This window comes from Hippocampus zosterae, chromosome 12, assembly GCF_025434085.1.
Source record: "Hippocampus zosterae strain Florida chromosome 12, ASM2543408v3, whole genome shotgun sequence".
Lineage (NCBI taxonomy): Eukaryota > Metazoa > Chordata > Actinopteri > Syngnathiformes > Syngnathidae > Hippocampus > Hippocampus zosterae.
This window is the reverse complement of record NC_067462.1, coordinates 9,637,807-9,655,903: the sequence shown is the minus strand read 5'-3', so window position 1 is coordinate 9,655,903 and position 18,097 is coordinate 9,637,807. Positions and strand designations below refer to the sequence as shown.

The window sequence follows — 18,097 nt, the reverse complement described above, 5'->3', positions numbered from 1 at the left end:
GTACAGTGCGAGGCACATGTACAAACTGTTTTCATTCCTGCACCGGTCACCTGATTTTGTTTCAGATCCTTGGTGGTTGGTTTTTAGATCCAAAAAGAGGAGAATTGTGTCACTGGCCCGATATTTAAGATCCTGATTGTATGAGACTGGCACTTAGACCATGTGGTTACTCGAATAAGACCGCACAACATGCACATCATCACACAGTGGACAGGCTTCCAAGTTGGGGTCAAGGCCAATGCACATGCTTGAGCACAGGCATCCCCAGTCAGGACCTTCGACTGCAATCACTTCACAAGTCACAATAGTCAATGGGCTTGCTTTGTCTTTTAACAGGTCAGAACTTTCCACAACATTAACATGCAAGCAAGCGCTGCGCAGTTGCCGCAGGAAAGAAGAAAAAGTAAAGCCACAAAAGTCCAAACCTGAGAGTTCACACCATCATGTGCGAAACGCCCGCAACTCTTGTGACGCTACAGCTCAGTGAGGATCGCGATGAGGTCTTTTTCTTGTTTTGTTTTGTGTTTTTTTTTTGGGGGGGGGGGTGGACTAGTTCCTCTTTTTTTGCTTGATTCGCGCTATTCTGTCTGTCAAGGCACTTTATTAAGATGTGTTTTTAAAGGTGCTACAAAAATGAAATTAATTTTGTTATAATTTTTTTATTATCTTTGTTGCTGTTATCCTCAACATCCTGCCGACCTCCTTGATTCCCGCCAACATTTGCGAAGGCGTCCTTGCAGAATCTGCACGCCTAATCGTAAATGACACTGATGAGTTTCATGACATCATCGCCCTTGCGTTGATTGACATCGGAGTTGTTTGGTTTTGCACGGTAAGGTAATGCGCCATCAATGATAGAATAACAAAAACACATGAGGACTGGCTTCTAGCATAGATTTGTGAACATTTATATGAAATTTACCAAATATTATTCTACATACAATGTTTTTAATATGGCCATTACTGTACTTTTGATCAGGGATTTTTCTTGTTGTTTTTCTAATGAGGGCAACTTGGATATCATTCAGCATCTCAGAACTGATTATGTTTCATTTTGGAGCTTCCACTGATGAGACAAAAAGCAGAAAGGAAAAAAAATAATAATAAATTGCCTCTGTATGAAAACTGAATGCGGTCAACTGTATTTTGGGTCCCAAATGGAAACGAGCCCAGAAATGATGCAAGCGTGGCAGCAGCCACCTCATTACTGAGAATCATTGCTGCAATTAATGACAACAAACTGAAGATGTGATGGTGTTTGGGGCTGATTGATGGGGACATACAGTTCAGTCATCAGAGGTTAGCGCATTTGAGGCATTTTTTTGAGGAACAAAATGGCGTCTATCTGCAGCTGAAACGCACCTCAGGAGAAAATTAAGGCTCACAAAAAACCTTTCGCAATCATATCTATGCCTCGACAAGTTAGAGTGTTCAAGAACCGAACGTGCAAGGCCACAGCCCAGATTTGAATCCCAAATCTTAGTACTAACCACTAGTCCACTAAGTCGCCCTTGTTGATGCTAACGGTGAAAAAAAACAAAAAAACTTTCCGTTGCGCCAAGTCAGAATGCTGTGTGTGTGTGTGTGTGTGTGTGTGTTTGTGTGTGTGTGTGTGTGTGTGCCGTGACGTGACACTTTCCAGATACCCACAGAGACTGGACAGGAATGTGGAAATCAGAGACGGCAGACTCCTCTTCATCGACATAAAATCATTACAAAGCGTGTGTGCGTGCGTGTGCTATCTCAAAGCGAACTCTGTAACATCTGACACCGCGTTCACGCCTCCGCTGTCAAAGGCAGCTGGAAAACATATTTCATCACCCGGGCATTATACGAACGTCAGCCGAGAAGTACTCACTTCTCATTTAATTTCTTGTCCTAAAATCTGGACCCGATTTGGACAACCTTCACCTCAAGCGTGTTCACAACATGGGAAAGGTTTCTGTGCAGATTTTACGATGAGTGTCTGGCTCCAAGTACAAATGGTGTGCTTGCGTTCAATTACATAGCTCTTAAAAGTGACAGGTGAGAGAATCTTCACAAAACAAACACAAACTAAGCGATAGAAAAATGTATAATGTATGTATTAATGTGTTTAATGAAATGTATAAATGTATGTATGAATGTAATAAAAGTGTTTACATTTTTAATGTGCTGTGAGTAACAATAAGCCTTAACGTAATTAAATAAAAATACATAATAAAATAAGAACATGACATTATGATGAACAATTAGTCACTGGGTGAGTCAAGCAGATGCACAAAGAGACACTCAATTAGATTTTAAAAAAAAACGGACTGCAGCAGCAATTAACTTGGGACGTAACCGCAATTTTTCACACACAGACATTAAAAAGTCAAGACCATTCGAATGGCACTGCTAACAAAAGCAGTAGCAATTACCCATGCCATTTATTAACAACCTCAACACTTGAGGCTTGCAAACAAATTCACTTGACATTTGCTCTTTGCAAAGAATTTTTAAAAATTTAATTTTAGGTTGGGGGAATCTGTCTGTGCATGTTCTGAGCTCCTGTTTGCATTCCATTGTCACATTAAAACACAAAAATGCTACAGCTTTTAGGGAACCTGTCCCAGCAGGGGTACAACCTTAACTCTTACAACAGCTTTGTCCCCAAAAGGGACCAAGCCAATGCAGTATGATATAAACCCAGCACATTGGGTTGAGAGTTTGACCCAGCATGTTGGGTCAAGATTTTAAGCCAACAAGGAGTAAAAACTGCACATACTAACGAGAACCTTGACCTAGCTTTGAACCCTGACCCTGTGTCCAAAGTCATCCAGCCACCACCAATGTTTTTGCAAAAATAAAAATTTAATTCAACTTCAAAACACAACAAAACTGTCTATAATGGCAACCGGCTTCAGATCAATAGACCACCTAAATTAAATCCAGTGAGTGAATGAGGAAAAAAAAACACTTTTTTTTGTGTGTGTGGACTGTTGGCTAGTCAATCACGGGGCACATATAGACCAAAAAAAAAAAACAATCACAGTCACAATGGACCAAATTTTGCATGTTTTGGGCATGTGGGAGGAAGTCGGAATACATGTGTGACGAAATGGTGGCCACATGTGACCACACAAGGAAATGTCCTGTGGCTGAAAATGTGGTCGGATGAAGGCGAGGCATGAAGTCTCAAGCAACCAAGTCCTGCATTTATGATTTGAAAGCCATGATGTTCTCAAAGCCCTGTATTAACCACAAAAAAAGATGTTGGTGTGAGGAAGAAGAAAGAAGAGGGGAGTGTGCGAGGATTCCGTTCAAAGGCCATGTTGCTGTGAGACTCTCGGGCGATTCAGTGAACTTGGGCGTTTGTGAACGGAGGCGCCACACAAAGGAGCGCCTCCAAATTAGGAGCACAAAGACACCACTGTGGGAGCCTCCCAGTGAATTAATGAGCACTGATACATATTCTCACAAACTCATAAGATGGGGTAGTGCTGGGGGGGTAAATGGGGGTCACGGGATTGCATGCTTGCGGCCATTTTGTGGTAAAATAGCCCGAAATTGAGACGGTTTGTCGTTACTGTTGTTTACCTCTACAATTTGAATAAAAACATGTATTGTAGCCTAATTTATGAAAACATTAAAACATTAAATTCCTCCGCTCGCACTGATATTCCTGGTGTATGCACGTTAACCACCAGGGGGTAGCAAAATGCAGATATTCAGAGAGACCGGGAGCCACTCAAAACTCCTCAATAAGTCGCAGTAAAATGTGTCAATCTTCACAGAGGAAAAAGAATGTATACCAGTGAGTATTGTTATATTATCTATCTACATGTGTCGCTCCACCATTAGTGTTGAAATTTTAACATTGCTACACTGATGCAATTGGTGTTTCTGTCTATTGGATTTTGTGCAAAGTTACGTGGTCGTTTAAAGAGCGCAATATGTCATTCTTTTGTAATTATCTAGGTAACTACTTTTTATACTTCAAAGACAGCAAAGTTTTATGACTGCATCAGTTTTTCTATGGACCAGATTTCTATTAATTTCTGGGAACATTTGCTTAGATTTCTAAAGACTGAATTCCAATTTATGTTTTTAAGATTTTGTAAAAATCAGACTGGCAGAATTACACAACATCAACCCCTCAACCGGTTTGCATTCAACTCTGCTCCAGGCTGGGGCCCTGCACTGAGATTTTATTCCATTTGGTGCTGATTCGGTTCTTAGATTGTATTCCATTTCATTATTTATTTTCATTGGATTTGTTAGTCTATATCGGTTGTAATTAAATTGGGATTAAAAAATATATTTTCCACCAGTTAACAAGAAATGCATAAAAGAGTATTAGACATGTTTGCATCATAACCAAATTAAAAAGAGGGTTTTCCCACTTTTGTTAACATTACAAAGAGATTTTTTAACAAGAGATGTCTAACATTACCAATTAGATACATAGATCGATCGATCGATAGATGGACAGAAATTATAAATATTAGGTGTAGAGCATAATGCCGATGCATTATGCCAGTATTATTCCACACTATGAAAATATTAATCACATCGGAAGGTTGGCCCAGGATTTTCCCACTTATATTAAGCATTTTAAAATGTACATTTCCCCCTTATTGTTCCGAGTACGTGATACATCAATATTGAGTGCACAACATAGTGCTGATGCGGATATGTTTGGGTGTGAGTGTGTCAGTGTATGTTAATAATATTAAAAACATGTGACAGCGTTACATCAGTTAGTGCAGACATGAATTCACTGTGACCGTTAGTTTTACTTTCACCCACTTGACTAGAACAATGCCTCTAGAAAACAATCAAGCACTGAGTGATTGAATCACACTGCTGATCAATCACTGATTGGCAAAAGCGTGCATCCAGTCTGTGATAGTAAACATTGGGGAGAGAAAGCCAAACGAGCAGTAAGAGTTGAATAGAGTGGGTGAGCGCACACAAAGGCACAATCCTGCAACACTTAATCTCTCTAATCCCTTTCCTCGACTCAATCCCACTCTGAACCCAGCGCATACTCCAAAACACAACGCCACTACATTTTTGGGCAGTTGATTCGAAGTTGGAACCGACTATTACGCACGAGAAAAAGTTTGCAGAGTCAAACAAGCAGGCTGCCCGTTGTTTCTGGTGGATAATAAACAAACAAAAAACACAATTGGGCTCACCCATGCTGAAGGATCTTCCGTGTGAGTCCGAGGGTGTAACAGGCAGATGCAAGTTGTCGAGCTGTTTCGTGAGCCCCGCTCCTCGCGAGTCCAGAGATGCGCACGAACTGGACGCCCGCAAACACTTTGGAGACAGCCCTGGTGACGTCACCACCAAGAGTGGGCGTGGTCTAGGATCAGAGCAGAGTGGAGAATGAAGAGTGTCATCCCCCCCGCCTCCCTAGAGATAAGGAAAGATAACCTAGCAAATTGATTTGGAGCAAGTATTTACATTATGAAATTGGACAAACTTAAATAAAAATTTTAGCCCAAAAACCATGTTTTTGTTTGTGCTTTTCACAGTGTACTTGGTGTATGAGGGGACAAATTGAGAGAAGCATGTTGGTTGAGGAGAGAAATAAAAGAAAAGGAAAAACATCAGCAGCGACAACTTCTGATACATCATTTAAGAGGAGACAGAGAGAGTGAGAGAACAAACATCAATAATAAGAAAAATAATCACTAATATGTGGTTTTCAACAAGGCAGGTAGACGAGCAGAATACAGACGACAACATCCGCAAAGCAGTTTGGCATCGAGAAGACATCGTGGTGAGCATCGAGAAAAAATCGGCGCTTGCAAAAGCTGATTGAACACAACTTAACATCAACACAATATCTTCCGTACCGCTTGATCCTCACTAGGGTCAAGCGGCACATCCCAGCCGTCTCCGGGCAGTACGCGGGGGACACCCTGAATCGGTTGCCAGCCAATCGCAGGGCACACATAGACGAACAACCATCCACGCTCACACTCACACCTAGGGACAATTTAGAGTGTTCAATCAGCCTGGCAATTCATATTTTTGGAATGTGGGAGGAAACCGGAGCACCCGGAGAAAACCCACACAGGCCCGGGGAGAACATGCAACTCCACACAGGGAGGCCGGAGCTGGAATCGAACCCGGTACCTCTGCACTGTGTAGCCGACGTGCTAACCACTGGACTACCGGGCCGCCCTCAACACAATATATACATGAAAAATATAATTTAAAATAAAGCATGCGCCTATGCACAAACAGCAGACTTTGCTTCAAACTATCCTCAAGTGACCTCTTTTCCCTCCTCATATTGACTCTGAAGAAATATTTCTCATGTTGGACATGGGCTCAGAGAGCCGACTCAACGATTGTGTGCTGTTTGTCTCACTGAAACCGGTCGCCATCACTTCATTGTGGAGGCATCTGGTAACCAAGGAGGTCCCGGCGGCTCCCGGGCCGCTCCGGCCTTTTCACCAGGGGCCAAGTGGGCAACTCTCCATGAGATGTTTCATCACAAAGTGAGCCAAGCAACCCTTTTTTTTTTTAAGTGGACCCTGACACCTCTAGGAGTTCAGTTTTAAGTCATGTGAGACTTTAAATGTTGAGATATATATATATATATATATATATATCTATCTATATATATATATATATATATATATACAGGTATATATATATATATATATATATATATATATATGCGGGCCACTGGTTAGCCGCTAGCGTGTTGACCTCACAGTGCAACCAGGTTCGATTCCAGCTTTGGCCTTCCCATGTGGAGTTTGCACGTTCTCCCCGTGTTTGCGTGGGTTTTCTCCGGGTACAGTACTCCGGTTTCCGCCTACATTCTAAAAATGTGCATGGCAGGCTGATTGAAAACTCCAAATTGTCCCAAGGTGTGAGTGTGAGCGCGGATGGTTGTTCATCTCTGTGTGTCCTGCAATTAGCTGGCAACAGGTTCAGGGTGTCCCCCGCCTAGTGCCCCAAGACGGTTGGGATAGGCTCTAGCACACCCTGTGGCCCTTGTGAGGATAAAGCTGTTCTGAAAATGGATGGATGGATGGATGGATGGGTGGATGGATGGATGGTACACATAGTACACATGGTACAAAGTGGACAACAGAACTTCATGTCAGCTGAGCATCCTCCATTGTGTTTACATCAAGGTCAATGACTTTGCCGCTCATCAACATCTGGTTTAGCATTTGAGAATTTGAAAATTTAGTAAAAACAATAAAAATAAAACACTTGTTGACCTCATTTAAATGGTCTTGACCACAGTCTGTCAGACATGGCAGAATCGTATACAGATGACACCAATTATCCAAGTATGTATTGTGTCTCAACATTTTCCATCCAATCCACACAGCACATTCTTTGCAGAGCGAACATAATTATTACTCAGCTTTGGCTGGGGGTTCTGCAAACACTGACACCAAGCTCATAAAACTCGAATGGACTAAAACAGGGTTGGGGGGTACGTCACGGGCCTGCGCGGCCTCCAGGTCGCACGGAAAGACACATCTTGAATCTTATGTATCGCATCCCCGTGGATAAGCATACTTCAGCCGGGGTATTAAATTGGGAGAACAAACACATTTCAGCAGTCCTTCATGGATAACAACACAGCAAACTATATTTGCAGTCTGGCCCCTACTCTCTTTGTACTTTGTACCGGTGCGCTCACAGAGAGAGAAGCCATTTTTTTTTGTTTTTTGGGAGGGGTCACATTTGAACGAGTCATCACAAAAACAAAACAGCAAGTATGCGCGTCCTCGTGCGGCCAATGCACAAGTGGGTCACCGCGACTCGTTAGTCACCACACAGGATGCATCATGAGTGGAGTGAGCAATGGTTTCCACTGTAAAAAAAAATAAGAAAATTAAAAATGCAGAGGGCCGGCAGCCATGAACTGGAGACGGAAAGCACTGATTCTTTGATGCCATGAGGCGACATGGTACAAAACTTGCCTGGTCTCGCTTTTTTTTTTTCCAACTCATGTCTGAGTTGTATGACCTAATGACCCAGAAATTAAATTGGCATTTTGAAACTGCATTTTGTATTTCATTGGGTAGTCCCTGTGTGATATTAAAAATCGGTTTGATGAACTGAAACCTTTGTATATGATGAATATGCAAATTGCACAGAAATCAGGAAGATGGCAAATACTATTTCAGACCACTGACGCAGCATTAGAAAGGACAGCAGCACCAGTGCTTTGTATAATGCTGCCATCTAGTGGTATAATGCAGTACCAATGAGGTCAGAAACAACTGAGGAAAATGGACACTTTTTTTGCTTACTTTGTACTGCTGATATTATCGGGTTCAGTGCAACTCAAAACAGGTAAAAGAAGAATCAAGCATACCATTAAAAATCTGTTCAAGAATGCAAGAACTACAATGATATTATTAAATGTTTCATATGTATATATTAATCGGATTTATTTTATTATACAGTAATCACTCATATCACGGTTAATGGGGACCAAAACCACCCGCGATAAATGAAAATCGGCGAAGTAGCTTCCAATTAACATAAACAGGTTAAAAAAAACATTTAAGTCCACAAACGGTCCGCGAAAAGCTGCAAAACAACAGCGTGTCACATAGAGCAACATATATAGTACTGTACACCATGTGTTTAAAAAAAAAAGTTCTCTTATGTTTGAAAAAATTCGTGATGCACTGACCCTCATGTATGTATGGTTGTTTGCCAATGTGCCGTGCAGTCGGCTGGCGAGCGGTCAGGCATACCCTGCCATCACTCCCAAAGTCAGCTGGGATCGGCTCTACCTCACCCTTGACACTGATTATTTTTGGTCAATGTTGACATCACAAATGCAGCTAAATATACTGCCTGTAATTTTTAGTATTTTTCAGACTCGAGCGCGGATGGCACGCACACACACACACACACACACACACACACACACGCACGCACGCACGCACGCACGTCGATATAAATCAACATTTTCAATTAACAAGCAGCACTGAGATGTGTGTGTGTGTTTTTTTTCTCCCCTGCTTCGTGGAAGTAAATTTCTCCAGAGGACTCCGGTTATGTTCCCTGACAGATTAAAGGAGTCGTGCGCTTGAGTTTACCTGAGGGAAATTATCAAATCATTGGCTGACAGGCGTCTCATGTTATTTGAACGGTATCGCCCGCCGGCAGGTGTTTGCTCCTGCGAGTTGAAAAAGATGCAGTGTGGTTGGTGTGCAATGCATCTCTGTGCTTTTTCGCCTTTTGAGATCCACCATGTCTGTGCACGCGGCTGATTGTTGGGCAGTGGGGCATTGTTTGAAATGAGGCTCAGAAGTCATTAGGAAGTCTTGACAGCCCATAAAACTTCACTTTTAAAGGACGATATTTTCCTATGAAGTCATTGAAATGAGGCAGGCAAAATATTAGGAATATTTTTGAAAACAAACATTTATATTAGCTGCATGGTTTGTATAGTTACCCATCGATGTGTGTTGTCAGTCATTCTGGAAGTTTTTATATCAAGCACCATGATAAAGACCAACATGATAAAGACCAACATTCAAATACAGTAGTGTAGTAGGCGCAAGCGTTTCTGAAAGTCAAGGCAGAGGTTTTATCCTTAAAAAGTGTCAAATAACTTTTTTTATATTAAATAACGCTTTTTGTACAGTGTCACTTAAATGTGAACATTATTCTTTGTTAAAAACAAAAATCTTGATACATCCCTTGTATGGGATCTTATTTTTGCTGTGCAGTATCAAAATATTGAATGAGAAAAATCAATGTTGTTTCAAATCGAAAATGATGTTTAAAAAAAATTGTTGCACGCCTCAATTCTGACACAAGAATATATCTATTTAGATGATTCCCCGGCGACACGATGTCACCGCTGGGTCTGTTCCACACACACACAGTCGATACTAATTAGAGACCATTGCATACTTTATTCATTTTAAGATTTGCTGACCTTCCAAAGGACATTACTGTGAGAAACACGACTTGTAAATCACAGGGCATTAGTTGCACGAAGACTCTGCATCGGTGACGACAATTTAGAAGAAGAAAAAAAACACGATTTGAGGGTGAATATGATGATAACGTTATTTTCATTTTTTTTACATCAAACAAATCTCACAGAAAAGCCCTTTTCACTACACTCGAAACAATATGCTTTTTATGTTGATGCCACTATTTATGCTCAGGCGCCGCTTGGCCTCACGGGAAATTGCGCTGCTATATTGTGAGATAATAGCTGATTGTCCTACCGCTGGCTTGGTTATCGTGCCATTCATTATGACATGCAATTGTTTAAGCAATAGCCAATGACGCTTTTATGAGCTCATTTGGGATCAGCCACAATGGACTATTTTTGTCCAAATTTCTCCGCCTGCATTGCCTTTTTGCTCTGCAGAACATTACGGGATGTCTGATGTATCATTAAGCACTGGTGTATTTGTCTATGGGTTATGAAACAGTGCTCTATTTGGCTGGAATAGACTCAATGTGCTGTACCCTCTCCCCAACTCCCCTCCACCCTCCCGAATGAGACTTCATTAGAAAGACATTAGCCAAGGACACTTCATCACACACATTGATCCTCAAATTATAGATCCAAGTAGTCAGTCAGGACATAATACAGGAAGCTTGGATTTCGACAGTCAAATCTGGTTATTTTGCTTTTTGTTCTAGAATGGATTTTATATTGAATAGAGAATACATTTGGGAAATTAATGTTTTTTTGAATTAAGGGGAAGTGGGGGCAGTTTCTCACCAGCTCCAGCAAATATGCTGCCATGGAGTTTGTGTGCATGTGCGCGCGTGTGTGTGTGTGCCTGTGTGTGTAATAAATCAATTTGTCTATTTGCAGAATTCAATTATTTTTTGAGTCAAGGTTGGAGGTGAAATGGAGCAGTGCTTCCCAAGATGCAGCAGATGGCACTACGGTGACAAAAGGTTTCCCTTTCGGCCCAGTATCAATTCAGTATTTTCCACAGAGCGGGAAGATCCGTTTTAAGAGGCAAGGTCCACCACGGACTGGTCATCAGTCAATCGCAGAACCAGGGGCGTAGCTATAAATGTTTGCTTGTTATGATGCGAAAGTAATGATTTTGATCGCAAGTTGACTGATAGAAAGGAAGTCTTTACTTCAAAACTTTACTTTAAAAAAAAAAAAGATTTCACATTCAGCTGGACTGCACATAATTTTTTTATGCAGTTCATATGAAAAAAATAAAACAAAAAGATTTGTGGGACAGTATCAAGGGGACTAAGAATACTGCATCTACAAGAAAATGGCAGAAAAATCTCAGATTTTAAAATATCTCGTCGGATCTTCTCAACCTCGCTCACCCAACTCTCTCCACACCCTATGTCCTTGGCCCCAAATGAATACCCGCATTCCCTCGTGCAGTTGTGCCATGGGAGCGGGCCCGGCCGGCCACCCGGCAATTGTTATTGTGTCTCACCACCAGGTTTGGCTCCAGAGGCGGGCCCGGGTAACCCATGTGCGGGCCAGGGAAATCAAGGTCCAAATATTTCATTCATGATAGAAGGTCTATGAATATTTTGTCTGATTGCTCATGTTTTTTTTTTTGGTTATTTTTTTTTTTGTTTTTTTTTTTACAATGGGTATGTATTCCTGCCAGGGTCATAAAGCCCTAAACAACAGAGTTCGTTAAGGTGACGGCTCTGGGAGCGGGTCCCCTGACATGTTTGTATTTTATTTAAAAAAAAAACAACAAGTAATAATAAAATATTGCCATGTGTGCTTCTTCACAGTGTGGTGCAGTCGACAAGCTGTCCACTGTGTTTTGGGATGTCAAGCATGTTGTGTGCATCCCATGGAGAGCCCCAAAGGCCACAAATGCAGGGGGTAGGTGGGCGGTGGGGTCTATGGGGGACAAGCTGAAGCATCTTCGAATCCCAAATTATGTTGGTCATAAGAACGCCCATTATGTTATGCTGACCTGTTTGCATATTTCAAAAGAAGCCTTATTAGTAGTGCGTATCTACCCGACATTATTGAGTGCTGTCAAATCGAAGTGTCTCTTATTGTCTCACCTCACCCTACCTGTGCCCTGATGAGAACAGCTACCAGAAGATCAATACGTTCATTTGGAAAGTCAAAATCGAATTGGAAATGGGTGCCTATTTTGCCGACGCCGAGGCGGCTGGCAGCAGACAGTAAGGTGAGGGCTCGATGGCAAGAGCCAGATAAGATTCGTTTGTTATCTGCTCTGTAATGAGAACTCAAACAGATTCCAATTGGCGGTGTTTAATTGTGCTAGCCAGCCGAAACCCCTCACCGATTTTTGAGCTTTCATTAGTCATCGGAGAAATACAGCTGCTCCAATCCGCTTATCAATGTGTGTCTTGGCCGTGTTTCCATGGCAACTGTGTTTACCACCCCACAGCTTTCTAAAAATGGTACCATGGCGATAACGGCGCAGGGGGGAAGCGGCGCTACGGTGCAACTGCCGGTGGGAATGATTGACAGTTTAAGCAACAGAATGCAAAAATTTGCCTATGTGTGTTCTTAATAAAAAAAATAAAAATAAAAAAAAAGTTTCCGTTTTGGTTATTGGGTGCCAGGCAGTTCTCAACCGAGGGTCTCTCACCCTGCATGCTTCTGGGAAGCAGGTTTGGGAGTGGTGGTGCATCTGGTGAGGGGAACAGATTCCAAATGAGATGTAAATTACAAAGTTGAAGTTGTGGCATGAAATATTTCAAAAGGTTACAATATAAACACATCTAATCGATAAATCCTCATTACAATGACATTAGGATGTCAGGAAAAACAGAATAAAATGATTTACAAATTATTTTCTACCGATATTAACGTAAATGAAAACACTACTAAGACAAGATAATTATTGTTCAAACCAAATTTTTCATGTTTTTTTTTTGCAAATATTCTCTCATTTTGGCTTTTATACCTGCAACAGGTTGCAAAAAAAAAAAAAAGCCGCGACATGAAGAACAAAAGACTGGGAAAGAAAAATAAATAAATATAAAATGAAAAAAAAAATGTTCCGAATATTCCAAAGGTGAGCACGTTCATTGGAACGGGGTAAGTATCATGATTAGATAAAATAGAAGCAACCCCGAAAGTCTCAGTTGTTCACAAGCAAGGATTGGAGCGACGTTCACCAATTTGTGAACAACTGCGTCAGCAAATAGAACATTTCTCAATATACAACTGCAAGGGATTTAAGGATTTTATCATCGCCCCAAAATAAAAGTAAATTAAACTTTAAGAATGTCTGTTTGGGGCCCGATGAGGCTGCCCGACAGGCAGTAACGTCTTTAAGCGGTTTACACGTCTGTCTCACTCATCTGAGCTTCGACCTCATATCCAGCCTTCCCTTGCTTTCCTTTGCATGTTCTCCCTGTGCTAGGACGGCAATTCAAGCTGCCGTTCGATACTGGCTTCTTAAAGGGCCAAGCGCAATGATAACCTAAGTGAAACTTGTGACAGAAGGCAAACTTAAAGGCAAGTCTCGCCACGAGTTTTTCGAAACAGTTTACTCATCCTCCGCATGTAGGTGGTAACTATTTTTAAAAGCACCTCATCCATCGGACCAGAATAGTCTGCCTTCTATAGAAGAGGATGCTTCATGCGAGCATGACAGGGCGTCCTCTTTATGTGCTCTTCACTTTTTGACAGGGCTGCGTGCTAATCACTTTTGTGAAGCCATGTTTGTGCAAGCACAACATATCTTTCGTCTTCTTTGCCATGTGATGGGAGGATAAAGCCACGCCTGATAACGACACTCCCGGGTTATCCACATTGTCACATATTCATATTCAACGCATGTCTCTGTGCGCGGGGGAGATTAAATTCTCCATACATATGTAAAAGCAAAGGCGAATCAGCGAATAAGCTGTTCCTCTGTGTAAATGGCGGCTTCGCATAGTTTTGTAAGCGCCTGACAAAGGACGATCTGGAGGAAACTCGCCAAGAAACACGATTCATCCATTTTGCATCAGTCTGACGGCCACGGAACACCGGCGACGACGCTCACGCGCCGGAAATAGATAAAAAGTGAGCCAGAGTAAACATGGCTTTGAGATGAAGGCCATCGCATGAGAAACACGGGGTGGGGGGATGGTGCGACCAAGTTAAAATGATAAGTAAGCACAACAGGGATTGTCTTTCTTATGTGGATTCAATAATTGGGTGAACAAAGGAGGCAATTTTTCTTTTTAAGGGCCAGCTTCCTTCCACCACCCCATTGTCACACATGGACACAAACAGTTGGCGTGGAAGGTGGTCTCCAAGGGCCCACTTCACAGCTCTGTGATTTCTCTGGCCACAACATTTCATCTTTTGCCCGCGGAGATCTGTTTGCAGTTCAGTGCTTCGTGCATTTCGACCTCTTGCATGAACTCCAGCAAATCAATTTCCTCCAATGCCCTGTCGAGGACCGTGCGCATCTTGGGCGCTTACTTTACAGGGAATGAGAAGAGTCGAATATCAAGTCTGCTGTGCTCACACCCACAACGGCGTAAAATACAAAGTATTCGGCCTCCTGAATTTTTTTTTTTTTTTACCTTTTGCCACATTTCAGGCTTAAGACACACATTTTTTGGTGAAAGAATCAACACCAAGTTGGACACAGTTGGGAAGTGGAACCAAATTCATTTATACATAAAAAAATGGAAATCGATTTTCGCAACATTATTAAAATCTCAATTATCTAGTAAATAGAAATGCTAGATCATCCATATCGGAAAATGGCTGGATGATGGATTGGTATTTGATGAAAGCGACATAAACTTTCCAGACGCATATTGAGGGTTGTCGACTGAGCATCGGTTCAGCATGACAGTCGGTTGAGCCGCCTGAGACAATAAGGGCTGTGACTGACAGGCGAGTCTGAGCTCAGAGCTTCAGGCTGGGGATGAGCAGGCTCAAGGAGAAGCATGCCGGTTAGCATTTAGAGCGTGCTTCACTCCAAATTGTTGCCCTCAATGCTGAGAGCGCGTGCTGAAACATACAAGCAACCGAAGGGCTCGGTTTTACGACGGCGGCGGGATTATGATAATTGTGTTGTGGCGCAAGAGAATTAGAGAGAAAAAAAAATCCTCCCTTCTCTTCAAGAATCCACTCATTAAAGTCTTGGCATCCTTTAGCGGGCATGTTGGCAGCCAATCGAAAGAGCTCCCAGTTATTCTGTTTCATCCGTGCAAGGCCCGAGATCAGCCCCCATGAGTGGTATTAGAGGGCAGAGAGCGGAATAAAGGCATGAGGAATCGATGGGGCAGTGGATATTCCGTCGTCTCAGATCCACTGCACTGGAACGTCAAATATATCGGATGCACGTTGGCTTCCAGGTGAGCTCTTCCGGCACAGTCAAAAACAAGGGAAGGGAATCAATGACAGCCGCCGCCAAGGCCGGCAACATGAATTTTTCAGCGCCGGCTGTGTGCACCAAAGCAAGGCTATTATTTATTTTGAATTTGTTGAATGGTACAAATTATTTGGAGGGATCATTTTGAACTCATCAAGTGAGCGGGATATTCTTCGACAACAATACGCCGGTAATCCCCACCTGAATAACAACACCAATTTTGTGCGGACGCGTGGGCAGCTTTAAAATTGCTCAGCTTGTTAAGAGGCTATAATTTTAATGACTGTGTGGATAAATGACATTTTTAGGATGCCCTTTCCCAGACAGACGTTACTTCTCCTCTTAATGATGCGCGGATTTGACTTTCCCTCCGTTACTTGCATGACCCACCTGGCCTAAAGCTTCCCCCTTATTAAACTAATGGCCATTGGCGCCATTAAAATGACACCAGAAGCTCTGCTCTGGTGTCATTATAGAGCTGCAGCAGCTGGGAGACAATGTGAAAAGTCGAAAAGACACAGTGGTTATTTTTGCCACAGATCAGTCGCATAAATCAGGACACATTATGCGAGCCAAGTTTGCTTCACTTCTCATGACGCACTGTACCTATATGACGTCTCCAGTCAAAAGCAGACATTTTGAAATATAGAACAATAACATATCATTTAGGCTTGTTCCAACTATTACATGTATTGTTTGGCTGACGGTTGGTTGTTTGGTTGGTTATGGTTGGTTCATTTACTGTATTTACTCATCATCTGGCAATCAGTCACTTAGTCAATCGAGACAATAGTTTGTCACCTAGCAATTAGTTATTCAAGCCATTCATAAATGAGTCAGTCAGATCGTCAGGAAGCCCGCACTGATTTAAAAAAAAATAGCAGCACAGAACAGCATGGTTTTGTTGTGTTTTTGTGCTGTTCTTGTTGGTGTTACGAGCCACTAGCATGCTAACAGGGCAACTGCAGCATGCTAGACCAGCAGCAGATGTACAACAAAGGAGCCAACATTTAAGCAGCCAAAATATCAGTTACTGGGCAACCCACACTACCATCTGAGCCACAGCAGCCCAGCAGGGTGCCAGCATGTTGCTGGGGCCCCGCTCGGAGCTGCTGATAGCTGCTGACGGCTGAGGTCTTGCTGGTATAAGCAGCTACAATAGCATGGTAGATCTGTTGGGTGGCTTTGGTTCTGATTGCCCAATTACCAAAGATTTGGTGCCATCCGTGTGTTAGGTCGATGATATCACGCAAAAGCTATCTTGAGGGGTGGCGTTGAGTGGCAAGTGGGGGAAAAAGTGTGTTTGTTCTTTTGTTAGTATGCCACTTTTCTGAAGTTCTAAGAATTAGAATTAGCGAGGGAATGGTTCTATTGTCATTATTCAATTGTCTTTAATGTACTCTATTGCTGATTTAAAAGAAAAACAAACCCAGTAATTTCCGCCTAGGACTTTCTCACAGTAGTGCCCATGCAGAATGAAAATTCCATAGCAGGCATTCGGCGTTCAAAGGGTTAAACATGCTTTAGGCTTCTAGTGACACCCAAAAATATATGAACCGACACACAAATAAAAGCTATAAGCAAGCCGCATATCCGCCACCGTGAGATGCAATGTGACACTGGTGACCTCAGCATTAAAAGAGGAGGCTTTTCCGCAGGCTCCTAAAGGCCATGATGATAGGAAGCCGGTTACGAACCGAGCAACACGCCAATATGGCCCTGAGCGTGTCACAGTTTGAAGCATCGTGACTACACTCGCATTACGCAGAGGAGAGTGAGCACATTGGAAGTAACTGGAATACTTTTTAGCTCTGTATCCTTCCGCACGTTCACAAACGAGTCACTTCACAGTCCACTCACACACTATGAGGCCCAACTCACAGCATCGATAATTGACAGTGAAACCTCACAAATGGCTTGTTCTGTTAACTTGTAAGATTTGAATCGTAAACTTTTTTTTTTTTGGGGTGGCTGTGGGGGGTGGGGGGGCATAAATCGTCAGTATACAGTACCTCTTCAGATTTCAGTTCCTTTCAGCAAAAAACACACGAGTACAAAATGAGAAAACTCTCAAGCAGCTGCTGTTGCCCACAACTCACTTCCAGACTCTCACGTGAAGATTAAACAGCCAATCAGACCCGAGCATCAAAAATGAGAGAGTGATTGTTTCGCTGAAATTGTGCAAACCTATCAGGGCATTGAAGATTTCCCCCATTGTTTTCATCCACCACCACTTTCCGATCCGCTTATCCTCACAAGGGTCGCCGGGGGTGCTAGAGCCTATCGCAGCCGTCTTCGGGTAGTAGGCGGGGGACAGCCAGAACCGGTTGCCAGCCAATCGCAGGGCGCACACAGACGAACAAACATCCCCACTCACACTCACACCTAGGGATAATTGCAAGGGCTCAATAAGCCTGCTATGCATGTTTTCGAAATGTGGGAGGAAACTGGAGTACCCGGAGAAATCCCACGCAGGCCCGGGGAGAACGTGCAAACTCCACACGGGGAGGGCCAAGATGGAATTGAACGTGGTACCTCTGCACTGTGAGGTCGACGCGCTAACCACTGGGCCACCAGATCGTGGGTTGTTTTCATTTGTTTGAGAAATGAGATTCCGAATTAAGGGATAATTCGGGACATGATTCAGGATTACCTTCACATTTTCTGCTGAAATGCTTTCATCATTGACTGAAATGCTCTCATACACAGGACTGAATTTGTTTTCACTCGCACGGTTTAGTATGGTGTGAAAGGATTTCAGTTGTGTGTTTGACAGCGTGTCAGAACGGGGCATC

At 42.6% G+C, this 18,097-nt stretch overlaps 2 protein-coding genes across 7 annotated transcripts in view; both read right to left on the bottom strand.

The window, feature by feature from the left end:
* The window catches only part of gpm6bb (glycoprotein M6Bb), a 223,063-nt gene that overhangs the window by 147,073 nt on the left and 57,893 nt on the right, over positions 1-18,097 (bottom strand). For 3 of the 4 annotated variants that reach the window (XM_052082589.1, XM_052082586.1, XM_052082588.1), the window contains exon 1: positions 5,166-5,308. The exons of the other annotated variant lie outside the window; for it this stretch is intronic. In XM_052082589.1, the coding sequence (XP_051938549.1) occupies positions 5,166-5,169 (4 nt within the window). In that variant the 5' untranslated portion in view covers positions 5,170-5,308. Of the gene's footprint in view, positions 1-5,165; positions 5,309-18,097 lie in introns of those variants that run through there. 4 annotated transcript variants of the gene reach the window in all.
* The window catches only part of fancb (FA complementation group B), a 42,161-nt gene continuing 29,249 nt past the window's right edge, over positions 5,186-18,097 (bottom strand). For 2 of the 3 annotated variants that reach the window (XM_052082546.1, XM_052082545.1), the window contains one exon: positions 12,397-12,608. In XM_052082546.1, the coding sequence (XP_051938506.1) occupies positions 12,412-12,608 (197 nt within the window). In that variant the 3' untranslated portion in view covers positions 12,397-12,411. Of the gene's footprint in view, positions 5,336-12,396; positions 12,609-18,097 lie in introns of those variants that run through there. The other variant, XM_052082548.1, reaches the window with a different exon arrangement.